Source organism: Penicillium verhagenii (assembly GCF_028828195.1).
Source record: "Penicillium verhagenii strain IBT 33310 chromosome Unknown utg000008l_segment0_segment0, whole genome shotgun sequence".
Classification (NCBI taxonomy): Eukaryota; Fungi; Ascomycota; class Eurotiomycetes; order Eurotiales; family Aspergillaceae; genus Penicillium; species Penicillium verhagenii.
Window position 1 is genome coordinate 80,304 of NW_026643172.1, and position 27,079 is coordinate 107,382.

The window sequence follows — 27,079 nt, forward strand, 5'->3', positions numbered from 1 at the left end:
TTGACGCCAATGCTTTGTTGACAGCAAGATCCGACTCTTGTGCTTTATGAATAATTTTTATCTTTCAATGTTTTCGTTTAGACGTCTTTCACCGCTATCCAGGCAACATTTGAATATTTCTAGTTGGAAATCTCCAGCCAGGTCAAACCATTCTCATTCGCGGAGGACCATCAGGGGTTGGCCAATCTGCGATCCAACTAGCCAAGCTAGGAGGCGCCTCAAAAATCACAACGGCGGGAAGTGACAAGAAGTGCAATCTGTTCAAATCCATTGGGGCCCATTTTGCGACTAATTATAGATCGAGCGAGGATTTTGCTCAAGTTGTTGAAAAGGGCGTGGATCTCATTGTGGATGTCGTGGGACGGAATCATTTTCACCAAAATATGAATTCTCCAGCCATGGACTCTCGAATAGTCCTCGTGGCTGCTTTGAATGGCAGCAAAGTAGATGACTTTGATCATCGTGCCTTGCTTAATAAACGGATATGGATGATGGCACATGTGTAACCTCACTGAGGACCAGAAATGAAGTTTGTCAGAGGCATATAAACGACTGGAATCCAATGCCAATGCATGTGGGTAAGATAATTGGCAGAGTGAGTTGAGAAGATCAGCATGTGAATCATGTTGGTTTTGAAAATACAAGCCTTCAAATGTTGACTGTCACGCAAAACCAGGCATTGGACGCTCCAATGATTCCAAACGTTGCAAGGTTCAAATCAATTGTTACTACCCAGAATGCGAGACCGCGTGCAGGCATGTAAATATGTCTGCGGTCAGATATCATCGGATGCATGGATTAATCTGCACGTTAAAATCGAGCAATAAATCTCTTCGCAGGCCCATGTAGACCTCTTTTTCTTTTTCTGTTCTTTGTCGTTTGCTCCAATTGTTCATGATATTTGTACAAGGGATACCTAGTATGATTTGACAAAAACTCCATAATCATCTATAATAAAAAAGGTTGATCAAAGGGTATAATAAGTCGCCATCTCCTCCTGGAACCAATTGTAAGAATAATACAATTGTTCCGCCATTTGTGGATCAATCATAGGCATGGCTCCACTGGAATCGACCAAGAGAACATCGTCCAGAACTGGAGCCAATGGTATGGGGGGCGCTGGTGGTGGGGCTAAGGATATTGAGGATTGGGGTGGCATTAGACGCTGTGTCTGTTGTTGCTGTTGCTGCTGTTGCTGCTGTTGCTGTTGGTGTCTTTGTTGTTCTTCCAATTGTTGCTGTTGATAAGCCATCTGGCTAAAAATCATGGTGCTTTGATGCCGGAACGTCTCCGCAAGTCGATCAACCCCCGGTCGCCGCTTGCCAAACTCCTCCAGAAGAACGATGACTGCCTGTATTCCACGGCGCATCATCTGTTCCTCTGGATTCCATGGAGTGGGCCGACCTTCGCGCAATGACCGAGCATTTTGTTCGAGACACCATAGAATGGTGATGCCTGCGAAGTAGACTTGACTGAGCGTTAACCAGATCCATTTCAATTTGCCGACGGAAAAGCTATCCCAGTAGGAGCGGATCACTTGGACGCTAGAATCGCCACAGCTGACAATGCTAGTCACATCGGGAGTAGGATTTCGTGGACTCGGACGGTACATGAGAAGAAGGGTGGTATAGTACAGGTAATCGTAGTAGGATGTGGAATAAAGAAGTGCCGAAGGATATACTGGAGCCGTCATGCGCCAGTCATCTACTTCGCGCCGGAATTGCCCCAGCGTTGCGGCAACTTCTTGTGGGGGAGGCCGTGGAAGGCTGCTGTGTACTGTGAACCATTAGCGTTTGAGCGCGCTGGGGCATTCAAAAAGAGGGAAATGAGAGTAAAAGAGCTTACAGTATCGATAGATGCGTGAAAATATCCGGCGAAGACGAATCACTTGCAGCGGGATCGTCATCGCACTGGCGCCTGGGGCTTCAGTTCCGTCGTCGTTAAGCTCCCGTGGAAGACTCACGCTAATATCGTCATCGGGGATCCCCAGCGGTCGGCCAAGCGTACTGGCAATCAGACGATCCAGGTTGTACAAACTCCAGAACGCGCGCTTGGCCATCTCTTCTTCTGCCACACTCTCGTAGGATCGGGCCTTGTGAAGACCGAGACTAATCGCCAGGCGCATGGTCGTTCCCAGAACATGCCAGATACTGGGCCCTGCTGTCGCAAACATAGTGTATAGCGCTAACCCCAATAAGGCCCGAACGGCGGGCAAGTCCTCGTTCTGCAATGCCAGGGGAAGAGTCTCCTGGCTGGCATGATAGAACTCGGCCGCCTCTGTTGGATCGGCAGATCCGATCAATAAAGAGATGGCGATGATTATATGGTAGGTGTTGTGGACTTCAGGCGACGGCACGCCGCCGCTATAAATGTGTCGCAGGTGGGCGATAAACTCGGGTCGCGAGATGAACGGGTATTGATAGCCCATGCTATCGAAATACTGCCCAGTCACTTTCATGGCTTCATCTAGTGATGACAAGCGTAAGACGCGTGGGGCAGTAGAAGGACGTGCCACTGAAGGCCGCCGATGCTCCAGCTGATCGCGAAAGATCTCTCCCACGTTGGGCAGCTCGGTTCCCACACCCGTGGATGACTCTGAACCAGGCGGCGCAACGGTCGCCGATGAGCCTCCGCTCCCCGCTGGACTGGGAATCGAGACGGCCGCGGCACGACTCCCGGTCGCGATCATGGCCGGCACCTGATACCACCAATCGGGGTCACCCTCCCCATCCACAGGTGTCCCCGTGGGTAGTTCGGCGACGGCGATGCCTGACTTCCGACGCACCACCTCCTCCAGCCATTGTACTCTTTTCTGGAGGTTCTCCAACTGATCTCGGGGCACCGAGGTGTTTGTGACTTGTGGGCCGGGTGGGGGAATGGTGCAGCGGACTCCGGCACGGGTGCAGGCGGAACAGTTGGGGTATCTAAAGTCGCATTTCTTTTTTCGTTTGCGACAAAAGTCGCATGCCGTGGAGACGCGTTTGCTGCGTGAAGCCGGGGTGGAGGCAAGCGCTGCAGAAACGGGGTCGGCAGTTGGTTGCACAGTGGGTTGCGACCAAGCTGTCGGAGCAGGTCCGCCCATCGATTCCAGCCGGAACTTGCCCAGCTGGTCTCGAAAGTCCTTGTTACCCGAGTTGTTCATAAAGGCGGCTAGCTCCGTCCATCTCAGCCACCAAGACACATGCAAGGGGTAAGTAGCTTGTTACTAAAGACTGGAAAATTGGTGATTGTGGGGTGGGGGGGGGGGAAGAGAAGTGGGAGGGAAAAAGGGTGTGATGTTGGAGTTTGGAGTTGCAATTTCTGGGGAAATCCCATTTCTCCCTCTCTCACTCACACTCTGACTCTTCTCTCTTTTTCCCGTTCGCTTACACCGGGAAGCCGATTTGCCGATCAACACTGAATTTACAACCAAAGTGTATGTATACTAGTAGTATTTTCATGATTTCAAAGGCTTTAGTTTTTGCCTCGATTCAGTGTAAATAGTGTAAATGGTATAGGACATATTAGATGCATGTGTATCTCCGCATTATACTAATCATTCCCCGTGTTTTAGTGTGGAAACAATACTAGTATACTATAAACAACCTTGAATTGGCAACACAATCAGCATTGCCAATTGAAAAAGAGATATGGGCTTCCTTTACTTGTAAAATGTTCATTACGATAACACTTGTTATTTGTCACTTTCTCCATTTCCATTGGTCGTGACATTTGATGCAAACCCCTCACTGCTAACATGATAAGATAGTATAATAACCCACCATAAAAACACAAGGCGCGGTCTCGCGCTCTCTTCAACATTCTCCTCTCTTCAACCCCTTCCAAAATGGACAAGCTTGACAAAGGCTCCCCTGCATTGGGTTTACCCTTGGCCTTTCATGGTACGATAATTCATTCCAATAGTCAAACCGACCTCGAAATTTTGGAGAACTGCTTTCTGCTTGTTGACAAAGCCGGCAAGATCCAAGCACTACGGACAGGAGTGAAACCTAACGAGATCAACGACATCATTTCCGACCTTGGCTACGCCCCAGAAGTCTTCCCCGTCAAATACTTGAAGCGTGGTCAGTTCCTATGTCCCGGTTTTGTGGACACCCACAACCATGCACCCCAGTGGGCCCAACGCGGGGTCGGTCGTGGAAAAACACTACTGGACTGGCTAAATGACGTGACTTTTGCCCACGAGGCTAAATTCGCTGATCCCGATTATGCGAAGCGCATGTATAACTCTTGTGTGTCGGGGTTTCTTCGACAAGGTATCACCACGGCATCATACTATGGATCGCTTCACGGGAAGGCAACGCAGATTTTGGCCGATATTTGTCTGGAGAAAGGTCAACGGGCACTGGTTGGAAAGTGCAATATGAATCGCAATTCGCCTGACTGGTATACCGATTCCTCGGTTGAAGATTCCCTTCACCAAACCCGAGCGTTGATTCAACATATTCACAATATTGATCCGGATAACAAGCTTGTGCGCCCAATCATTACTCCCCGATTCGCCATATCATGTGAACCGGATCTTTTGACTGGCCTGGGAATAATCGCAAAGGAGCACCCCAACCTACCGATCCAAACCCACTTCAATGAGGCCAAGGGGGAAATGCTCTTTACGAAAGAGCTGTTTCCTGAATTTCGCACAGAAGCAGAACTCTACAACTCATATGGACTATTGAACGATCGTACAATCCTCGCGCACTGTATCTATCTAGAGGAGGAGGAGATTGAAACCCTTCGTGAACTCCGTTGCGGTGTATCACACTGTCCAAGTTCAAACACCATCATGGACTTTTTCATGGTTGCCCCAATACGCGAATACCTACGACGAGGCATCAAGGTTGGACTCGGGACCGACTCTGGAGGTGGTCACTCTAGCTCCATGCTTGAGACAATGAGGCAGGCATTCGTGGTTTCCATCGCAAGACAAGACGCCACCCAGGGCCAGGACCCTGCGTTATCCATGGCGGAAGGTTTTTTCCTGGCGACGCTAGGTGGGGCCCAAGTGTGTGGCTTGGATGACAAGATTGGAAACTTTGCCGTTGGTAAAGAATTTGATGCCCTTGAGATCCATTGTGACGAGGACGGTCTTGGGGTTATGACTCCAGTGGAAGAAGAAGATCCCATATCCATTATTTTCGAAAAATGGGTCATGACTGGGGACGACAGGAATATCACCAAGGTCTATGTATGCGGGCGCTCTGTAAAAGTATGGCACTTGGAAATACTTATCTAGGGACGAGATGCCCAGCTGTGGTTTTTTTCTCCAAATAATGATCAACCTTGGAATTCAAAATTCACATGTGCAAGCTCAAATTGATCTCCGACATTATATTAGTAGCAGCACTTGAGTACTCAAGTGCTCAAGTGCTAGGTACCTTTTACCCTTCAAACGTTAGGTCTACTATGCACACCTGTTTTGTACATAAATAGATGTATGTGAATGGTATGTGTTGACAGCCGTGTCCCAGCTCTCAAGCCAATATGTGCAAAATTACGCCAGCTCAATACGCCAAATTCTAACTGAAAGACTAAAAAGATTGTTGTTCAACTCCACGAACCCTTTGGTGGGCCGAAATAGCCTCTGGCAGGAAGAGACTTGTATGGAGTGCCTTCACCATCGGCAGTATGAGAGTATACGGTATTGCCCCACCAACTCAATGAACCAGCTGGTAGAGTGATGCAGAAGAATATAATCACTGTAGACACAGCCACTCCACAGTCCAGCGCGGCAGACAAGATGTAATCTAAAACGAGTCAGCTTTATAAGAAGATTACTAGGAAAGATAGAGGTGTACGCACTATATTTTGACCACCACGCGGGTTTGCGACGTTTTATAAGACCGTTGAAGATAGCGTTGATCAGCCACCAGGAAGAGAAGCTGACGCCGGTAGCTGGAGGAACTAGACTCATCGCTCCAAATGCCACCGGCCAGGAAAGATAATTGACTGATTTCCAGCGAAGACCCAGCAAGTAGGTGATAATTACTACGACAGGGCCCACAAGGAAGAACCAAAGCAGGTTGCTGTACGTTTGACCCGGAGAGAACAACCGACCGGGGCCAATGACACCTGGCGAATAGTTAGCAACCCAGAACAATGCAGATATGGAAGTGATAGGGAAGAGGGCCGCTTTACCCCAAATGAGAGATGAAGAGTAAGTCACTCGACCATGAGGACAACTAAAGTTGCCCTCAGCATCGGATGAGCAGACCCCATCAATGCGGGTGATCATGAACACGGTCACGCCACATTGAACAACGGCTCCAACTAAAGTGGCAAGGCCCTGCGCGACAAAGAGAGTGCGCGGGGCAATATGAAGATAGTATGCCAACTTCATATCCGCGACAAACCTAAACTGGGTTAATTCAACTTCGTGTCGCATTGGAGCGGAGAGGATGAACATACTCGAGTCCCTGTTGTATGGCAACGTAGCCATAGAATTTGAAAACCATATTTGCTACGGGTCTCCCAAGGAAGGCATAGCCTCCAATGAATTCCGTGATCAGGTTCAACTGATTACTGCTAATGTTGGTCGTGGCCTTGATGATGCCCACGGGAATGATGTAAAACAAAGGTAGCATAAATGCCACCAGAACAGCCCAGGCCGGCAAGCCAGTATGCCACACCTCATTTGTCACAATGCTCAGCACAAACATGAGGACCGTGACTGCAGCAAACCACCACCAGGGAACGGGACGATAACTGGACATCAGCCGTCCGTGCACATCAAGCTTACTTGTGCCCTTCCACTGCCTCCACAGATCTTTGCCATGGTAAAGCCCAACATGGAAGAAAATTCCAGTCAAATTGGCAAAGGCCACTCCAAATGTGACTGCGTAACCTGCGGGCAAAAACATGGGGGAGTAGTCCCTGTAGGCAGCTTGATTTACTGTCCCGTTTGTATTCATGATGCGTGAAGGCTGATAGTCTTGCCCAGTGTTATCAAAGGTATTTGAGTTGAGTAGCGGCATATAGGCGGAATACCAGGTATTAGTATAGTAAAGGATCGGGCAGATTAACCAGAAGAACAAGGCAAATGACCCCATTACGTTCAACCCGGCCCAAAAAGGGACCAGGAGGGGACTCTGGTTGGCATAGACTACCTGTGCCCAATCGAATGTCAAGATAGACATTCCCAGCCCCGTTGTCTGGCCAAATAATTGGTTGACCACCACATTGGATGGCACAATCCAGCAGATGAAACTAAAGGTACTGAGGCCGGTAAATAGATACCCGGGTGCAAAATACCAGATAGCCCCGCCAATGAAAACGAAGAGGAAGAACCTCAATCGAGTGATTCGCCACTTATCTGCAATCATGTTCTCCCTGGAATGCAGGGTAGTGAGGAGCGCGGCATTGGATAGGACTTGTGGCCACAACATTGAAGCCGGTATGACGAGCCAAATACTTGCCATGCCCGCCAGGCCAAACCCGAATAATTGGGTAGTGATGCACAGCAGCACATCAAATCCCCCATTCGAGGGCATGTTGTAGAATTTGACTACCGCTTCAATGATCTGTGTCGCCTGGGCAGATCCAATGGAAACATTGGCCATTATGGTGATCAGACCATGCTCCTTGATATTGAAGTGACGGTTGGGGTTTAACACTCCGATTGGGATCCATTTGGCCCAAGCACACCCCAACGGGAAAGCCAGTAACTGGGCTACTAATGCGCTGATGGTGACACTGGGTTGTCGCAAACTAAAGAATTGGTTTAACCCGCTTCCCACCTGTACAATGCATATTAGCCCCGCGTTCCAGGGGAGGGGGGTTCGCTTTTGTCAAACCAGGGGCCTCACAATGGTGAAGATGATACCGATTGTCCACATGCGAACAGTGCTCACAGGGAGGGCAACGTCATCTACCGGTTGGACGACTGCGCGCACCTCGGGAAAGGGGGAATCGTCGGCATCATAGGGTAGGATTTCCTCGGCATCGCGATCGCGTAGGATAGAGATCTCATCTTCCACATCGGCAGTAGGTTCCTAGAAACATTTTTTGATTAATCATTTACTCATAACATCGCTTGGCATATTGATCGTCACAGTTTTGCCCTGCGGGTGACAGATAAGGACCGACCACTCAGGAGTCGGGCAGACTTGAAACTAAAGCTCGTGGAGCCCCGGGACGAGACCGCCACGAGGCGCGAAGGCTGGAGGCCTCAATCACGGTGGACAAGAATGATCCACAAAAAGGTGCATTCCCCTTTTTTTTGTTTTTTTTTTTGTTTTTTTTTCTTTTTTTGTCTTTTTTTCTTCTTTTGTTTTCAATATGCAAGGGAATCCATTATAACCCACCTGGGACCACAAATGTCGCCGACGTTTCTCCTCTTCCCCTTCCATCCTGGCGGTCCCGGGGCGATCCGGCCAAGGCGGGCCCCCGATCAGAGGATTTGTTGCAGGAATGAAGAATCAGAGAACCCAATCAGGAACTAGTTTTCTAGGCGCCTAGCCGTGCCAATGCAAAGGGATGGAAAGAGGATAACGGGCGGTATAGACGGCATGGATTGGGGAAGTGATCGGACAGATGCGCCTTTGGCCCGATTGATCGTACAGGGATGATGGAAGAGGGAAAAATTTTTAGTTAGATTGACGACTTCTTGTTCCACATCATTTCAATGGGATTTCCCCTTTAATCCAGCAAATACTTGACTACTAACAGATATGTAAATTTCAAATAAAATCTCGAATTGATAACAAAATAACATCTTTCTTTTTTTAACATATATACACACACAATTTAATAGAAGAAAGAAAGAAAAGCGCTTGGGAAATGCTGTACAGTCGGAATGAACCGCCTTTGATTTGCCAAACTCCACTTCTTCGGCTCGGAGCGCCTTAGAAAACGGGGATTCACGAAAACAGGGCCAAACTTACCCAGAGAAAAAAAAATCATGGAATAGGATCAAAAGGATAAAAGACTTCGAAAATCAGTTTCACACAATCAATTCCATTTTCTTGATGCTACCGAAACAAAATCCCCCCAAAAACCCCCGGATCTTTCTCTCTACGCTGATGCATATCGGATCGGATCTACCACGTGGTTTCTCATCTTAGATTCTTAGTTCTTAGTATACACGAGGCAACAAGGCAGCATCAACTGATTGAATCAACACACTCTCAAGTTGCATTTGATCCTTTGCAGAACCTTTTTTACTCATCATGGACACTTGCGATCATGCCACTGCACTAGTGCCCTTCTCACAACAACCAATTGTGATCTTGGGTGCGGGGATCATTGGATGTGCAACAGCCCGTCAACTACTCCAGTCCGGCTTTCCCGTGGTCTTGGTGGCCGAATATTTGCCTGGAGATCAAGATATCAACTATGCATCTGCTTGGGCAGGAGCAGCCTGGCACGCTGCTGGGGGCATCACGCCTGAACAACGGTATTTTCAAGCTGTGTCGCACCGTGTCCTACTCAAGATGGCCCAGAATCCCGAATCCGGTGTTAGTCTTGTCAATGCTCGCGAATATTTAGAAGAAAGGCCAGCTCCTGATTCCGCCATCTGGGGTAAAACTGTTGTTGCAAAGGCACTTGAACCCACCCCACTTGTTGATGGTATATATACTGGGCTCATCCGCTAACTGATCAGCTTGAGCAGTTTCGGGAGATGAATCGCGATGAGTTTCCCAACAACTTCTATTGTGCGTGGTCCTATGAGACTTTGGTCACGGATCCCTCAATCCATATGCCTTATCTCGGGAAACAAATCACGAGTTTGGGTGGAAAATTCATCCGGCAGCGAATCCAGTCCCTGCAAGAGTTGTTTGGGATTTTCCCAGAATCCAAGATATTCATCAATGCCAGCGGGATCGGTAGTAGGACCCTCACGGACGTACTGGATGATCGTTGCTTTCCCGAGCGAGGGCAGACAGTCTTTCTCCGGACAAAAAAATGTGATACCATGTACTTTCGCAATGGTAAGGAATACACTTATATCATTCCACGACCTTTATCACATGGTGTGGTTCTGGGCGGTGTAAAACAACAAGATAATCTGTGAGTTGTTCTGTCTCCCTCTCTTTATCCCTTTCTCTCTCAAGTGCTGTCTTGCTGCTTCATCCGTGGCTTTTGACTCCTCTCAAAATACTTTTTTCTTACCATTTCAGATGCCCGGATGTTGATCTAGATATCGCGCGAGATGAAATCGCACGGACCCATCGACTCGCCCCCGACGTCGTGCCTGAACACCCTGCAGACGAGGATATCACCCATATTATTGGAATTCGACCCTCCCGGAAAGGCGGGTTTCGTTTGGACTCGGAGCAAAAAGGCAATCGGACTATCATATCAGCTTATGGATTTGGTGGTGGCGGATACGCCTTCTCCTATGGAATCGCCAATGCAGTGGTGAAGATGGTGGAGAAGGTGGAATGTGAGAATGTGATTCTATGATTTTTGTGGTTTAAATGAATTTGTTAAGAAGCCGACGACGTGCTGATCCCGATGTTTGATTGCAATTGATTGATCGATTTGTTTTGATTAGAGAAAGTGAGAGTGGAGCCAGCTGGCCGTTCGCAGGGTTCGAGTCCAGTCAACTGGTTTGACTTCAATCCCCTGTAGTGTCCAATCTCATGTGTTCTGATCCTCAATTGTCCTATTGTCCTATTGTCCTATTTTCCTATTTTCCTCCATTTCCCTCTCATGCTCCCTTCTGTCTCACCTTTTTTTTCTTCTAAATTATTTTATGTCCTATCCTTTTATTTTTATTTTTTTGGTTGTTTTTTTTTTTTTTTTTAGCTGACTGCTTCTAGTTCGAAAATCTCTTATCTGTCCCAGCCCTGCGACTAATGTGGAGAATTTAACGTCATCGATGTTCGGTGGCTTGAAATTCTCTACACATTTAAGTACTCAAGTACAGTACTTATACTCGACAGTACTAATTACTACCCCCCAGTCGGGAACATCAACATCTCTCGTGAGAATCCCATGACCCATGGAAGACCCTGGAGAGAATTTTGGATCTGATTCGTCTTGAATCATGTTTTCTTGTCAAATTCGCCACCCTTGTGCGACCTAGACCATTCACCTACGTACGTGGATATTTTATACTAAATCGCGTTTGTACCTGAAACCGGATTAGCGGCTCTGCGTCCCCGCCGGCGAAATTTGCCGGCCAGTAGAACAATCCATCTTCATCGGCTGGCTTCGCCGCTTGTTTCGACGACTCCGATTCTTTCAGGTTTTTGCAAACCCCGACCGTGCAGAGTTCGCCGCTCTCGCTTTTCCTTCCTCTGTGCATTTTTCTGTCAGCCTGAACTTTTGGATGTGACCCTTGAAAATACAGACTCCCTGCGACCTGGGTGTCCTTTCCCTCTTCTCTTCCATCTCGCCTGAAAACAAAAAAAAAAAAACCCAGAGTTGACATCCCACTTCGTCTTTCTCCACATCACCTTACTCCGTACTTGAAACTCCAAAACGTGAATGAGTCCCTCGCCTCGTTGAGGTCGTTAATCTCCTCCCTTGCGGTTCCTGCCCCGGTGGCAGGATACAGTTAAGGCACGATGGTATTAGACCAACAGATGCTCCACCTGAACCTTGATGATCGCCGGCCCGTTAACTACGCGATGATCATGACCCCGCCTGCCGAGCGCGACCTAAATATTTTGCACGACAAAGACTCACAACCCTACAATCAGAAACAATCCGTGGGGACCGATACCGATGATCGCTGGGCGCAAATTTTTCGATACACCCCGACTCCCACCTTGATTTTAGACGGTTCTCTTCGGGTCGTGAGCACCTCCGAAAGCCATCAGACCACCTTCAAGCACACCCGGGACCAATTACAGGGAACGAGCATCTACGAACTGGCCCCGGGTATTGTCCCGGCCACTGATATTGCTTCGCTGAGTGGTGCCTTGAATGCGGCGATCGCTACAAAAGAAGCCAAAGTCATCGATCATGTCCACATTCCAGATTCAGAGGTTTTTTACTCTTTGAGAGTAACACCCATCTTCAACGGTGACGTGTTGATCAACGTTCTCCTTGAATCCCACAAAGAGAAGCGGCAGCAGCGCGCATCCAAGATTAGTGAACAGACTTACCTCAATGAGACCTACAAAATCTTGATTGACACTGTTAAGGATTATGCAATTTTCATGTTGGATACCCGTGGTCATATCGCCACCTGGAATTCTGGAGCATCCATTCTTAAACAATATTCCGCCCAGGAAATTATCGGCAAGCACTTTTCCATCTTCTACGGACCAGACGACTGCAAGGCCAATAAACCAGCCCGAGAGTTGGAGGTATGTCTACGTGATGGTAAGGTGGAGGATGAAGGCTGGCGTTATAAGAAAGATGGTGAACGTTTCTGGGCCAATGTCATGATCACCCCCATATACCAGTTTGGCCGACATGTCGGCTTCGTGAAAGTGACTCGGGATCTGACCGAGCGTAAAGCCGCGGAAGCCCGCGTCATTGACGCCTTTGAAGAGTCGTCGAAAATGAAAACTGATTTTTTGGCAAATATGTCCCATGAGCTACGCACCCCGATGAATGGTATGTTCTTGGCTTTGACAATGCTCATGAGGACTCCCCTGGCGGAAGACCAGCTAGAGTTTGCGTCCATTTTGGAGGACTCAACTGGCTTGCTTCTGCAAGTCATCAACGATGTTCTAGACTACTCGAAGTTATCTTCCGGGTCCTTCTCTCTCATCGCCGACACTCTCAATGTCCCCAGCGTGATCAATACGGTCGCCCGAAACTGCCAGCCGTCGGTCAAGGCCGGCGTCACCTTAGACATCTCGATCGCCCCAAACTTTCCGCAGAGTATTCAGGGCGACCCGCTACGCTTTCGTCAGGTTCTTCAGAATCTTGTTGGTAACGCCGTGAAATTCACCGAACAGGGCTATGTCCGTATCAAAGCCTCGCATGCAAAGGATCCAGTTGATCCTCGGTTTTACACGATCTCTGTTGAGGTAGTAGACTCGGGGATAGGAATTCCAGAGGATGCGACCAACACCCTTTTCACACCGTTCACACGATTTGCAGATTCGGCTGTCAAGCGATACCAAGGCACTGGGTTGGGGCTTTCCATCTCCAAAAGCCTCGCTGAACTGATGAATGGTGCAATCGGATTTCATCCGAACCCAGACGGTCCTGGTAGTGTGTTTTGGATATCCACAAAGATGGCCTGCATCAATTCGCCCGTTACTCAGATCAGAGGTTTGTCGACTACATTGAAACCGTTCAAATTCGATCCGACAGAGCAACTCAAAGCTATCGCGCCACAAAGGCAAATTCTGCTCGTGGAAGATAATAAAGTCAATCAAACAATCATGCTCAAGCTGCTGGGCACGCTGGGCTTTGAACGTGTGGATGCAGCCTGGGATGGCGCTGAAGCCGTACGTATGGTGAAGCAAAAGCCCCTTGCCTACAATATCATCCTGATGGACATCAATATGCCGGTCATGGACGGTTTGGCGGCTACGGGGCAGATTCGGCAGATGATGATCGATGTCCCAATCATTGCACTCACCGGAAATGCTCTTAAGGGAGATGCTGAGATGTATCTTGCCAAGGGCATGAACGATTACCTTGCGAAGCCGCTCCATCGGCAGCAATTGGTGGACATGCTCTGGAAGTGGTGTGGATCTTAAAATAATTTGCCCCGAGGCTGGTGCCTAAATGCCACCAAATATACATATAGCATGTGGGATTTATGAACCCACTAGCCCCAACCACAAGCCCACTTGATAGTCGGAGCATGCGAGCTTCCGGAGGTGTGGAATTTAACGAAAAATTCCAATGATTACTCCCAAGCCTATGACTTACTTCAAAGTCCCATGGCCGCCTTTTTCAAACCCGACTCTTCCACGAGGACAGCGCACCCTCATCCTGGACAGTTGAGATTCGAGCTCCCTGCCCTGCATGGATGTGCGACTAATGCATGACTACAGCGACCGGGCCAATCAACTTACCCCATATCTCCTCATGACAAGAGTTTAATACTTGTTACGGAAGGTATTTACTACAACCCCGGAAAAGCGGGCGTTGCTTTCCTCACAATGATAATCAACATCGCGCAATTCCACGCGCTCATTTGTATCCCCCGGGACTCAACATGCCAAGTCCCTTGGACTGCGTCTTGTACCTAACTCTACGAGATGCCTGGAGCGCTATGAGCGGCAATTGAAATTGCCTATTCTAATCCTACAAAGTGCTCCTATGAGCGACCATTAAAATATACTCTACAAACTGCGTCAATTGATTAATATGAGATATTATATGACATTACCTACCAAGAGCCTCCAGGGCTGCTACCCGGCCCCACATGCATGTGGGCTTGATCTTGTAAACCAACACACCTATCTGTAAGGTATCAACATTCTCAGATGACTTCAGGAAGAACAAAGTGTGTTCCCAGGTTCTCTGTATTTAGCTAGAAATCAGCCAAAAAAAAAAAAAAAAAGATCCAGGACAAAGTTCAAATATTAGTCCATTTCTTGGAATTGGTCATTCTGCCGTGTGTCTCTGGTTGTTCCTGACGTGCTCCGTACTCCGTACTCCGTAGGCGCGGGGGAAAGGGTTCAAGGCTCAGGGGCTTAATAGGATCGTCATTGAAAGATGGCCATTGGTTAGATTGAACGGCTCTTGAACCCTAACCTTGGAAGATTACAGGGGGAAATCCATTGAACTCCTAGTCGCATGCCTAATCAAGCATAGTACAAAGCAGTTTCTCCACTTGGCTCATAAAGTGGAGTTAAGAAAGTCGGAATCTTGGCGTCTTTTGGCCTATGGATTTGGCTTTCTGGGCAAGAATCATCCCGAGGCTTAATCCAGTACAATAACAGTTCATTTGTGACATGTTGGTTCATGTCTTCTCGGTTGCATTCACATGGTGAATTGGTGCTCAGGTGCCCAGGTGCCTCCCGAGGCTCACTGGGGCTCATCTTTTAAGCCAACATTTCAATGCAGTAGGTGTCAGAAAAAGAAAAAAAAAAGACTCGTAGGAATCACAGTCAATGTTGATGCCATTCCTACCCCCATTCAAATTGATGCTATCAGGCCCCCGCCGAAGATCACGCAAAATCTAGGCAGGTAGCATTGCGAGATGATTCCCGGAGTACGGAGTGCCAATAACGTTTGAAGCTCGTTATTTTAACATCTGAGAGTTACCCAAGGTACTAGGAAAAGGAACAGCAAATTAAGAAGTTTGGAAAACTTCCTCACAAGTTGGTCATCGGAGTGATATTTCAAGTGATATTTCAAGTGATATTTCAAGTGATATGTTATCACAGACGAAATGAGGAAGGTGCAATTCACCAGGCTCTTTCCGAAAGTATCAACATTGAAAACCTTGCAAGTATTAAAATCCATCGTGATAGGCGAAAATGCGCCCATTTGCTGCTTATCCCGCTTCTCCTCTTCAGAGGTCCAAGCGATCCTCGATCTACCTTCAATCTTCCCTCGTTCCCATCTAAACCCACCGGCTTAGCTGCCCTCGGAGTAAAACCCCCATTTCAGGCCCACACCCCACGGCGATCCCGGTTCCATCACGGGCCTTGTTGAGAGGGGGGATGGAGGGCCCATGAAGCTCTACTATTGGATTTTATCTGGGAAGCTCCTCCAGCTCGGAATAGTGGGGCTTTGCAGTACCGTATAAAGTCGAGGGTATTCAGTCCCCCCGTGCTCCTATTGTTCAGTACTAGTAGTAGTATAGAGTGAGATCTCTGTTCCCTCTGTTCCCTCTGTTCCCTCTGTTCCCTCTGTTCCCTCTGTTCCCTCTGTTCCCTCTGTTCCCTCTGTTCCCTCTGTTCCCTCTGTTCCCTCTGTTCCCCCTACTCAACCCCAGATACACCATGAAATCATCAATTCTCTTCCTGGGAGCCGCTGTACTCGGTGCCCTGGCTGTCCCTGCGCCTTATGGCCATGCTGTGCATGAACGACGTGACTTCGTTCCAACTTCCTGGAATGAGGGGAAACGCTTAGATGCATCAGCCACTCTCCCCGTTCGAATTGGACTAACCCAGTCAAACCTCGAATATGGTCATGAGCTTTTAATGGAGATGTACGTATCTTGCATGGAAATTATAGTGATAAAAAACTGACATTCTTATCCCTTACCAGGTCTAACCCGTCTTCAAGTCGTTATGGAAAGCACATGACGGAATCCGACGTGCGTGATTTATTTGCACCCAGCGGCGAGAGCGTGAATAACGTTCGTTCGTGGTTGGAGTCATTCGGTATTAACAAGAACCGAATTTCGCAATCCGTGAACAAACAATGGATTCAGTTTGATGCCGATGCCGATGAGCTGGAAAAGCTACTTCACACTGAATACTACATCTATTCTCATACTGAGACGGGCCGGTCGCACGTGGCGTGTCATGAGTAAGTCATGACTGACTCATGAAGCAGTTCAATGTTGTTTTTTTAACGGAGTGGTCAACTGGAAACTAACAATTAAATTAGATATCATGTCCCTCACTCGGTGCGTGAGGATATCGACTACATCACCCCCGGTATAACCCTGCGAGAGGTGACGACTGTTGGAAAATCTGGCAAAAATATCCGAAAGCGTTCCAATGGTCTGCTCCCTATTCTCGAACCTATTCTTATGCCCATTGAGGAGATTCTGAACGATGTTTTGCAATTCTGTGATGTTGCCATCACACCTCAATGCATTAAGGGTAAGGCCAAGCCACGATTTTTGATTATTTTTTCTCGCATACACTGACAACGGCAGAAATGTACAATGTCACTACCGGAACGACAGCTACAAAGGGAAATGAGCTAGGAATTTTTGAAGGCGTTGGTGATGTCTACGCGCAGGAAGATTTGAACCTGTTTTTCGCCACACTTGCCAGGTATGTGTCTACCGGAGTCTTCTTTTCTTTCATTCTTTGAAGCATAGATACCAATTGAATAATTGCAGCGAGATTCCAAGTGGGACTCACCCAAACTTGAAGGCTGTTGACGGGGCCGAAGCACCAACTTCACTGGAGAATGCAGGCGCTGAATCCGATCTCGACTTCCAAATCTCCTACCCAATCATCTGGCCTCAAAACTCAATTCTTTTCCAGACAGACGATATGGTCTATGAGGGAAATTACATATTCAAGGGCTTCCTTAACACTTTCCTGGATGCCATCGATGGCTCGTACTGCGATGATATATCCCCATTGGACCCTTCTTATCCCGATCCCCAAGAAGGTGGCTACAAGGGATCCCTGCAGTGCGGAGTTTATGACCCCCCAAACGTCGTTTCAATCTCTTATGGAATGGCAGAATCTGATCTCCCCATCCCTTATCAACGCCGCCAGTGTAACGAGTTTATGAAGCTCGGCATGCGAGGTGTCTCCGTGGTTGTCGCATCTGGTGACTCTGGAGTAGCAGGGCGCAATGGTGACCCCACACCGAGCAACTGTCTTGAAGATACAGGCAAGGTGTTTGCTCCCGATTTCCCAGCGTCTTGTCCCTACATGACAGCTGTCGGTGCGACCTACCTTCCTTCCGGCGCCAAGATTCAAGACCACGGAGAGGTGGCAGTCTCCCGCTTCCCCTCGGGTGGTGGCTTCAGCAACATTTACGAGCGACCTAGCTGGCAGTCTCAGGCCGTGGCAGACTATTTCTCCAAAGCCAAGCCTACATATCCATACTACGAGAGTGTCAACAATAACAGCTTCGGTGCAAACGGCGGTATCTACAATCGAATTGGTCGTGGGTACCCCGATGTCTCTGCCGTGGGTGATCATGTGATCATATACAACAAAGGCGTGCCTACCTCGATTGGTGGCACAAGTGCCTCGGCGCCTGTCTTTGCCTCGATTCTCACCCGAATCAACGAAGAGAGATTGGCCGCCGGCAAATCCACGGTCGGTTTTGTGAACCCCACTCTCTATGCAAACCCAGGTGCATTTTTCGACATCACCTCCGGTAATAACTCTGGCTGTGGTACCCCTGGCTTTTACGCTGCTGAGGGCTGGGACCCGGTGACGGGTCTCGGCTCCCCCAACTACCCGGCTTTGTTGAATGTCTTTATGGGTCAGTGATGGGTCACATAACTCGCGTAGAAAGATCATGTCAATTCAGTGACTGCAAGGTTGGGGTTTATGGACCTTGGCATGACTACCGAGGTCTTTGTCGCAGTGTTTGTTAGGACATCGATAGCTGCTAGATAGAGGGTAGACGTCTGAGGAAGGAACCCCTAGGTCACATGACCCCCATGTGACCTAGAGGGTACACTTCCTCAGGAAAGGAACCCTGTACTTATAGGCTAGGAGAATTGAGCCCATTTACATCACGTTTCTACGTCATACGTAGCAGGTCTCATCAGTGTTATCTACATTGATATGGACTATTTTGAAATCGGTTTTTTTTTGAATGATTACACACTCGTAGACCTTTGTTATCAAAGTTCTTCATTAAGATTCAAAACCAGACAAGGCAGTAGACCGTATGTAGTCAACATCTTCAGCTCATGACGCTGCTCATTTCAGCACTGTCAACATGTGCACACAAAACCTGTTTTATGCGTCCAAGATTGTAAAATTCAACCACAATTGATGCGCCTCCCCGTTGGTTTTCATTCAATGTTAAGCCACCAGTTAACCGAATTATTGGCATCTTCGAGCGACTAAATAAACCTTGGCTATGTAACAGACGCTCGCATATGTAGTCCTGGGCTAAAAAAATACCGCCTAGTGCTTCTAAAGTCCCAAGGATCCAAATAATGATCTCCTAGCATTTGACCAGGCAGCCCCCGAACTTACATCCTCCACGCAGGTAGACAGCAACTATGGTCGTATTTCAAATAGAACTGGGTATGTATATGTGTGCATGGCAAAAGAGAAAGCAGAATAATGCCAACAAAGCGTGCAATCATGAAATTGACGGCCAGATATCAAAGCACATGATTTCATAAGAAGTTTTTGTAGGGTATTTAAGCATTTCCCTTAATCCTCAGAATTAATCGGTCGCTGGTGTGTGCTGAAGACAGGCCCGGCATCCAGCTCATGGTAAACAGGAATCGGGCTGGCGGGATACGCTGCTTCGTATATCGAACGGCCATCTAACATCGCTGGTGGCGGTCCGACTGGCTTGCGGGGAACAGTCGGTGATACATCACTCGTTGGGACAGATTGATACTGTGGTTGGATTTGCTTCTCTTCTTTCAATATAGGTGGAGGTAATGTGGCAGGCGTTTTGGAGCCCCGGCGGCGCTGTCGACGGGCTCGACGTTGCCTAATGATCCACCACATAACAAGGAGAAGAAGCAGGACCACAATAATGACAGCCACGGCGATGCCTGCCTTGGCTCCAGTGCTGAGAGAAGACTCACCGCTAGCAGAGCATGAGTACCCACCCTGAAATACATTTTCCAAGTTATTTAATACGGTGCAGGACATGGAATTGCCACCTCGAATGGTCGTTTGCCCTTTCACCTGGTCGATCGATGGCAAAGAGACGCTTCAATTGAATTTGTCAGTCTCCCATTTGGGTCTGAATGATAGAATTTAGCATCATGATACTCACGAGTTAAATGATCCCGTCAATTTGAGCGTCCCATCGACTTGCTCTAAATTCTCAAATTCGAGTTGTTTGAGCTTTGTGTTTCCCGAGATGGTGATTCCAGAAGACACTTCGGTTAAAGCATTCATCGAGAGATTGTTGAGGGAAGCATTTTCGTCTATCGTCAAAGCTCCTTGCAATTTCTCGAGATCCGGTACAGACAGAGTCGTAAGTCCCGAAGCGCTCTCTGCTGTGAATGACCCTTTGATTTGGGTGACATTGTAAATGATGATCGAGCCGCTGACTGAAGAGGAAATAGTGACGCTGCCGTCGATTTGGTCACAGCTGGCGTATGTATCAGCATCACTTTGGCTAGAGATGGTCGCACTACTTGAACCTGTGAGATGTATAGTATGTGGTCAGCAACCATGATATTTGAAGGGCTTTGAGGAGGCTTGTGCGACTGTACAAGAATCTGAATCTGCAATGACCATTTGCCACGAGCTGGCAAGCAGCAGGAGGGATGGAAAAAGCATTGATGCGGTACTCTATACCCGCTTGTCTGTGTTGTTTTCGCAACTTTGATTTGATTTGATTTGATTCAATTCGGGGGAACAAGTTCCATCACAGAGGTATAAGTTGAACAGCAAAGTCATCTCGGTGCAGCTGACTTTTTTTTCCCCATGATTTTAATTAATTTCTTGCGTTTGGCACTAAAAATCTCCGCGTTGGCCCACCGTGTACACGGATGGCCGGCGCCGAAGTGACTGGTGGAGTTGATTTCATTGAAAAAGCAAACGCATGATCCAACCAGACAGTCCAGCGCCATGTTGAAGACCCACTCAAAATCGGACTTGGTTACTTGGTTGAGCCTTGGCTTCTCGGCTGTCATGGGTCAATCTTGATTCAACCAGTCCAGCACAGCTAGCGTGCGTGCTATTTGTGGCAACATGATGATCGATCGTTTGGTTATGCACTTATCTCGCACATTAGCTCCACTAGGTTGTACTAGCAGTTCTATTTTTTGCATCGTAGGCAGCAGAATTGGATCGACCGCTTACAAGCTGCCAAGGTCATTGCCTCCATCAAATCAGGTAGAATGATTATAATGTCATAGATCGACAACTCTCCTCGTCAATGCTAAATGTTTTGACATAAAAAACAAAACAAAAACAAAAGTCCGGTGTGGGTTTTGAATTGTTGAATGGATTATGGATAATTGGAGAAAGGGAGGGCTTTGAACCGTGGAGTAATGTGGGGATGAGTCAGCATGCGGGGGAAATCATCTTTGAATATTGGGAATTGGAATCATCCCTAGTAGCCTCCTACTAGTAGTAGTAGATTCAGAGCAACCACCTTTAAATCTTCTTTGGATATTCCTCTTCATGTCACCTTCATGAGAGTGGGGAAAGGCTGTGCACGGTGTCGTCATCGCCACATTCGCTGCGTGATACCCTCGGGAGCCTCAGCTTGTGCTCCCTGTACTCGTCTCGGTCGCGACTGCCAACTAGACCCCCGTTTTCAATTCAAAGCTGTTGATCATGTTTTTCAAAAGATCCGGGGCTCAGCTGCTCGTTTTGATTTGATTTGGGATGATGAGCAGGTATGGGTGGAGGTCTCAAATCCCGGTAGGAGTTGCTCTCACTATGTATAAATTGGAATTGCCTGCAGAACCTAATTCGCAACAGTGACCTTCACCCTGGAGACTGATGAATCAAATGATGAAACAAATATTGCAAGGGCCAGAGAAGCAATTTTGATCCCTTCTTGGCCATCGCAACAAGAACTGCAGGTAATAGAAAATGAAATGATGTTGGAAGACGAGCGAGCCATGCATCCTCAATCACAGGAAGCTAGTACGCTGCCACAACAGTCCACCAATAGCAGACCGAATTCAACACTGCAATATCAAGGATCTACTTTGTCCCTTCGAGAGGCTTCTCTGATGCGTTGCTTCATTCAAAAGATTGCCCCTTGGGTGAGGCTTTGAAATTTCCAAGTTCTGGAAAACGTGATCTAATCAGTTCAAACTAGGCGGACATCTGTGACCCCCAATCTCACTTCAGCACGCTAGTGCCTCAGCGAGCCCTCCAGGTCCCAATGGTTCTGAAAGCCGTACTGGCTCTGGCTGCTCGACATGATGCCATTATGACGGCAAAAAGTGACCTGGAGGCCTCCTCCTATCTCGGAGAGTGCCTAGAGTTGCTGATTCCCGCACTTGATAAGCCCGAGCACACATACGATGAGAGTCTCTTAATTACGGTAGTGATTCTCCGAATTTGTGAAGAGTTAGAAAACACTACCGATGAGAAATTTCATCTCCTCGGGTCAAATCGCTTGATCAATCTAATGTCCCGCTCAGCATCGTCTGGGGGACTGGCGGAAGCTGTAAGTTGGCAATTTTTGCGACAGGCCATCTATTCATCTGTCGTACAATACCAGCCTCTACAGCTGAACTTGCATAATTATGAGTGTTCAACCATGTTTCAACGCAAGGATGATACGGCCATTGCGAGCATGATTATCTTCCATTGCGCTCATATCATTCAACTGTGTCGGGACAAACCTAGGCTTCCAGTCGATGAAGCAACTTGGTATCGTATTTCGGATTCTGTTGATGAGTGGTATCGTTCAAAGCCCCTGACCTGGCAGCCACTCCGATATCAACCTCCAGATGCGACTGCCAACCGACCGTTTCCTGAAATATGGATGATGTCAGGCCCTGCTAGTCTGTGTTCTTTATCCCAAATGCATGACACTAATGAAAGACACTTACTGATTGTTGCCTAGTGGTCGGGATGCAGTACTATCATACCGCAAGAATCTTCATGACTCTTTCAGATCCTTCGTTACAACCTATCAGTGACTATGAGCTAGCTTGTGGCCGGCGTATGGCAGAGGTATGCACATGTGGCTTGCTCCCACTTCCGAGGCCTTGTGGCTAACGGGAAACATTTTAGCGAACAATTGCTACTCATATCCTAACCGTTGTTGGGCTTTCATTATCAAATGAGAGTGTGGAAAATGGGTTTTTTATGGCCTGTCATCTGCTTCATTGCTGTCAGTTCTCTTATTCTTCATCCCGATTCCTATTGTTTACACATGCTGATTCTTGCGGATTTCCAAAAACTGCAGTTGGTTACTGTCTCCGCCATCCAGCCGAGCAACGGGGATCATTGGACTTTCTCAATCAGGTGGAAAAGGTCTTAGGGTGGCGAACAGCGTGGATTAAGGAACAGCTCGAACGCCAGTGGAATGAGTTGGCTGAAATAGATTTAAGAAATTGATCCCCGACGTGAAGCTTGGAAGCTTGCTCATATTTGCACCAGAAATGCATGTAATAGGAACCTCTCATCACTAATAGACCTAGTTGCTTGTTGATACTTGTATTTATTTACTATGTACTACTTGATGTCTATTCATTCAAAGCTGAGATGGTATAAGAAGTTGGAGGAAGTGAAGAAGAAACGAAAAAGAAAAACAATGGACTCGCGAGGAATCGAACCCCGGACCACTCCCATGCTAAACCACAAGCCTAGAGCACGTGATAATACTGAGATTGTTTGGCGTACAAGCCTTGGGTCTGGACTCTGGACTCTGGACTCTGCGTTGTATAAGGAGAGATCAGAGGAACCAGTCATATAAACATCAAAGAAAAGAAAAAGCCATTCGATGACGGACTACACGGGTATTCCATGTGTTCCAGGCATTTTCAATCATATCAATGCCCCCCCTATGAACCCACCTGCGTTTTTGTCTTTTGATTTTTCCATTTGGGGTATGGCCTCTCCACGACCAATTTCCCGATCAAGGGGGAAAATGACATGGATTTCCCACGCGCACTGACACATTGGGAAATAATCGGCAGGTATAAGGTAAGATGAGAGCACTCGAAGCAAACTGAGCGGCAGCAGAGATGAAAAAAAAAAAAAAAAAAAGGTTTGTGATACCGTGACGTATTGGTCCCTGCCAGCTTCCTCTTGAGCATATCCCCACGAATGGGTTTAGATCCCGCCGTTGATTTTTTTTTTTTTTTTTGCCTTATCGTCTGCCTCATATGTGAGCCTGGATCATGCGAGCTATGGTCACCCTGCAAGATCTGGCCTCTCGTCCGTCTTGGGTGGCATGGCACATGGCCCGGTCGCATGGACATATATTGATGTGTTACATCGCGGGTTTATTTGATTGGGTGATATGTGATGGTTCGTGCAGTTGCCGCCGCGCTAAGGACCCTTTCATGTTCAATTCGTCTGCTTCACCCACTTCATCCTCAGGCGGCTGATGCCCTTCCCGTTGCCAATTTCTTAATCTTAAAGCTTCTATCTTCCTCAGTACCACCGTCGTCCAAGTTACATCCGTCCAGTCTGGGTGCCATTGCAGATCAAGTCTAATCTGTTGAGGTTGAATCTGGTTGATGCAACACAAAAGCACCTCCCTCGAGGCTTTTCGATCACAAAAAAGAAAATGATATCTCCGAAAATTGGGTTTTAATTAGGAGACGGAGATAGAATTGCAGATGACAATGTCACTCATCTCCGGCATTCCTGCGTTTTTGAAGGACCGAATGGACGGACACAAATTCCACCACTGGTTTGCCTCGAATCGACACAAAGTCTCGCATGCCTGCCAACGGAACACGTTTTCTATGCACTGCTACACATTCCATCGACCATGATTGTGATGGCACACTCCGAGCTTCAGTTGCTCCAATGGATGGGAAGGAGTCACATATCTCTGTGCCCAGAAAAAGAATGTGGCGCATCTTAGCTCTCCGCGGACATTCCCGTGATGAAAGAACCTTCTATTCCCCCCCAACCATGTGCGCCATAATTTTCAGAGATCGTGAGGGCCGGCAGCTACCGTCGATTGATCACACCCCACTAGCGCGCAATATGTGCCTCGGAAATTGAAAAGGACCCTTCGTTGATACAGTCACCCTGCATTTTCTCGCCCGGGCGTACGGAGTATCACGGATCAGTAGGTATTAGGGGGAGCTTCCAAACTTCCCTGACCATTCCAGTCTTTCGAGGACAAACTTGATAACGATTCAGATGGGGCAAACGATTCCCAATCGTTTGTTCAAACTATAAATAGTGAAGCAAACCCCCTTTGGTTATTTCCATCATCTGTCGCTGGAAAAACAACAACCACTACTTCTCAAGGTTGGCTAAACGCTGACGCCACTTTCGCAATGAAGTTTGTCCCTCTTTTTATGCTGGGCCTGCCATGGCTTTCTAATGCTGTAGCCATCCCTTCACTGGGAAACAATCTGGAAACCAGGAATAACCCTGTTACTGGATATCGTTCGGTGGCCTACTACGTGAACTGGGTGCGTCTTGATCTTGTTATATTTGTTTAAACAGTCCGCATTCAACCTGGTCCACTAACTTATAAAAACAGGCTATCTATGGCCGTGACTTCCAGCCTCAGAGTCTTCCAGCCGACAAGCTGACCCATGTTCTCTATGCCTTTGCCAATGTACATGCCGATACTGGAGAGGTTTATCTGTCAGATACTTATGCGGATATTGAAAAACACTACGCCACCGACTCCTGGAACGATGTCGGCACTAATGTTTACGGGTGTGTGAAACAGCTCTACCTGCTCAAGAAAGCGAACAGACAACTGAAGGTTCTTTTGTCAATTGGCGGCTGGACATATTCTTCCAATTTTGCGGGGCCACTTGCTACCGATGCTGGAAGGGCACTCTTTGCCTCATCCGCCGTACAGCTTGTGCAGGATCTCGGTTTCGATGGGCTGGATATTGATTGGGAGGTACATCTATCTAAGTGTTGTGTGTTTCAAATACTTTGTCGTGTTAATATCCACTCTAACAGTACCCTTCCAATGCAACCGAAGCTGCAAATATGGTGTCTTTGCTTCAAGTCGTGCGCTCTGTATGAATGCTTCTGTTCGATATTGACTAAATAGGATGCTAATATTCTTCAGGCTCTGGACACATATAGTGAGACTTGGGCTAGCGGCTATCATATGTTATTGACTGTTGCATCCCCAGCTGGTGAGAATAACCCATTCGATAGTTACCAGGAGGGGTGAGCTGACAACCATAGGCCCGACCAATTATGACCAACTTCTTCTGGCCGAGATGGACCAATATCTTGACTTTTGGAATCTCATGGCATATGATTACGCTGGTAGCTGGGATACGATCTCTGGTGATGATGCAAACGTCTATGCTTCCACTGACAACCCAGCAAGCACGCCATTTAACACGGACCAGGCCATAAATTACTACACCTCGAACGGTGTAGCTGCAGACAAGATTGTTATGGGAATGCCACTTTATGGGCGCTCGTTCACCAATACAGCTGGACTTGGTCAGAGCTTCAGCGGTGTAGGTAGCGGCAGCTGGGAAGATGGTGTGTGGGATTATAAGGCCTTGCCTCAAGCCGGTGCGACAGTATTTGAACTCGACCAGCCCATTGCGAGTTACAGCTACGACTCCTCTGCTAGTATCCTTATTAGCTACGATACCCCTGCGATCGCTCAACTGAAGGCCCAATATATCCAATCCAAGGGACTGGGCGGCGGCATGTGGTGGGAGAGTAGTGCTGACAAAAACGGCACTGACAGCTTGATTACTACGGTTGGTTTCTACTTTCTCATTGATGACTGTAACTCTCAAAAGACTCACTTTTTAGCAGGTTGTTACGGAGTTCGGGGGTTTCAGCAGTTTAGATCAGAGCCCGAACCAACTCAGCTACAATGGCTCTAAATACGCCAACATGGTAGCTGGATTCCCATCCGGCTAAATGGATGTACCGCACCTTGGTCATCTGGATGGAATTTTTTTGTCGGGGCCCACGGGTGGTCATTCACTTCTGTTTTGAGAACTGTAAACGTACTCCTTGTACTAGTGTCTGATAGTATCTTTGAGATAGGATATCCATGGATGTATCAATTCAACCTTGCTACGTACACTTAACCCTCCACTCTTCTTGCTCCCCCCAATGTTATCTTATCATGCTTGACTCTCAGTGGATCTAAATCATTTTCCCCAATGTCCAGATTTGAAAGCTCCACAGCCACCTTCAGGAGCATCCATCTCCCGTTTTAATTTGGAATACGAAGGCCTCCCTGCGGATTTTAGTGTGACAGCTCATAGAACTTCCCGATTCGGCTTTGCGTGTTCTGCTAGCCTACATGTGAAAGCTTCTCCTCTTTTCGACAAATTTCAGATATCATGAACTAGAGGGGGGGGGGGGGGGCATCGGGAAAAGATTGGGTGTGACCTGTATTTGAAAGCTTGGAGGTGGAGAAAGGGAAACAGTCGAACCAGTCGAACCTCATAGAAAATGGCGAGTGGGGCTAGAGAAGGCGCGCTATTGTCTGTGATTGGATTAAATGCATGAAATCAAAGTATACTAGTGGGCACAACAAGTTACACGACAGGATACAGTGCATTTTACAATGTAGATCAAATCAAATGACTGAGGTTGGACTTCCTTTTTCAAGTATACTAGTTGATTATCTGATTCTGACTAATTCTCGCAATCAACAATCACTGCGACCTTGAAACCCCCTTTCTGCATAAATACCCCTCTCTTATCCCCTCGGGCCCTCATCACGCATCCAGATCATTTATTCAATTGTT

At 47.6% G+C, this 27,079-nt stretch overlaps 10 protein-coding genes across 10 annotated transcripts; 6 read left to right on the plus strand and 4 right to left on the minus strand.

Annotated features, from left to right (window-relative positions):
- Window positions 1-218: 218 nt before the first annotated feature.
- Window positions 219-461, minus strand: N7466_008003 (uncharacterized protein; the record flags this gene model as incomplete). Its single annotated transcript, XM_057167392.1, has 1 exon — window positions 219-461. The coding sequence occupies one exon, from the start codon at window positions 459-461 to the stop codon at window positions 219-221; it is 243 nt and encodes an 80-aa protein (XP_057018023.1).
- A 506-nt stretch (window positions 462-967) lies between these two features.
- N7466_008004 (putative C6 transcription factor) lies at window positions 968-3,142 on the minus strand (the record flags this gene model as incomplete). Its single annotated transcript, XM_057167393.1, has 2 exons — window positions 968-1,776; window positions 1,846-3,142. 2 exons carry the CDS (start codon window positions 3,140-3,142, stop codon window positions 968-970), a joined length of 2,106 nt encoding a protein of 701 aa, XP_057018024.1.
- Window positions 3,143-3,826: 684 nt separating this feature from the next.
- Window positions 3,827-5,233, plus strand: N7466_008005 (putative guanine deaminase; the record flags this gene model as incomplete). Its single annotated transcript, XM_057167394.1, has 1 exon — window positions 3,827-5,233. The coding sequence occupies one exon, from the start codon at window positions 3,827-3,829 to the stop codon at window positions 5,231-5,233; it is 1,407 nt and encodes a 468-aa protein (XP_057018025.1).
- Window positions 5,234-5,544: 311 nt separating this feature from the next.
- On the minus strand, window positions 5,545-8,345 carry optF (uncharacterized protein; the record flags this gene model as incomplete). Its single annotated transcript, XM_057167395.1, has 5 exons — window positions 5,545-5,744; window positions 5,800-6,350; window positions 6,406-7,733; window positions 7,803-7,988; window positions 8,301-8,345. 5 exons carry the CDS (start codon window positions 8,343-8,345, stop codon window positions 5,545-5,547), a joined length of 2,310 nt encoding a protein of 769 aa, XP_057018026.1.
- Window positions 8,346-9,164: 819 nt separating this feature from the next.
- Window positions 9,165-10,401, plus strand: N7466_008007 (FAD-dependent oxidoreductase; the record flags this gene model as incomplete). Its single annotated transcript, XM_057167396.1, has 3 exons — window positions 9,165-9,557; window positions 9,608-10,005; window positions 10,116-10,401. 3 exons carry the CDS (start codon window positions 9,165-9,167, stop codon window positions 10,399-10,401), a joined length of 1,077 nt encoding a protein of 358 aa, XP_057018027.1.
- Window positions 10,402-11,528: 1,127 nt separating this feature from the next.
- Window positions 11,529-13,610, plus strand: fos-1 (sensor histidine kinase/response regulator Fos-1/TcsA; the record flags this gene model as incomplete). The annotated part of the gene is made up of 1 exon (XM_057167397.1): window positions 11,529-13,610. The coding sequence occupies one exon, from the start codon at window positions 11,529-11,531 to the stop codon at window positions 13,608-13,610; it is 2,082 nt and encodes a 693-aa protein (XP_057018028.1).
- A 2,202-nt stretch (window positions 13,611-15,812) lies between these two features.
- Window positions 15,813-18,005, plus strand: N7466_008009 (S53 family peptidase; the record flags this gene model as incomplete). Its single annotated transcript, XM_057167398.1, has 5 exons — window positions 15,813-16,021; window positions 16,081-16,344; window positions 16,426-16,643; window positions 16,700-16,820; window positions 16,889-18,005. The coding sequence occupies 5 exons, from the start codon at window positions 15,813-15,815 to the stop codon at window positions 18,003-18,005; spliced, it is 1,929 nt and encodes a 642-aa protein (XP_057018029.1).
- Window positions 18,006-18,908: 903 nt separating this feature from the next.
- N7466_008010 (uncharacterized protein) lies at window positions 18,909-20,000 on the minus strand (the record flags this gene model as incomplete). The annotated part of the gene is made up of 3 exons (XM_057167399.1): window positions 18,909-19,422; window positions 19,489-19,861; window positions 19,934-20,000. The coding sequence occupies 3 exons, from the start codon at window positions 19,998-20,000 to the stop codon at window positions 18,909-18,911; spliced, it is 954 nt and encodes a 317-aa protein (XP_057018030.1).
- An 860-nt stretch (window positions 20,001-20,860) lies between these two features.
- On the plus strand, window positions 20,861-22,751 carry N7466_008011 (Zn(II)2Cys6 transcription factor; the record flags this gene model as incomplete). Its single annotated transcript, XM_057167400.1, has 6 exons — window positions 20,861-21,092; window positions 21,153-21,442; window positions 21,499-22,192; window positions 22,255-22,364; window positions 22,425-22,524; window positions 22,600-22,751. The coding sequence occupies 6 exons, from the start codon at window positions 20,861-20,863 to the stop codon at window positions 22,749-22,751; spliced, it is 1,578 nt and encodes a 525-aa protein (XP_057018031.1).
- Window positions 22,752-24,655: 1,904 nt separating this feature from the next.
- N7466_008012 (glycoside hydrolase family 18 protein) lies at window positions 24,656-26,237 on the plus strand (the record flags this gene model as incomplete). The annotated part of the gene is made up of 6 exons (XM_057167401.1): window positions 24,656-24,793; window positions 24,865-25,239; window positions 25,302-25,361; window positions 25,414-25,483; window positions 25,536-26,071; window positions 26,127-26,237. The coding sequence occupies 6 exons, from the start codon at window positions 24,656-24,658 to the stop codon at window positions 26,235-26,237; spliced, it is 1,290 nt and encodes a 429-aa protein (XP_057018032.1).
- Between the last annotated feature and the right edge of the window lie 842 nt (window positions 26,238-27,079).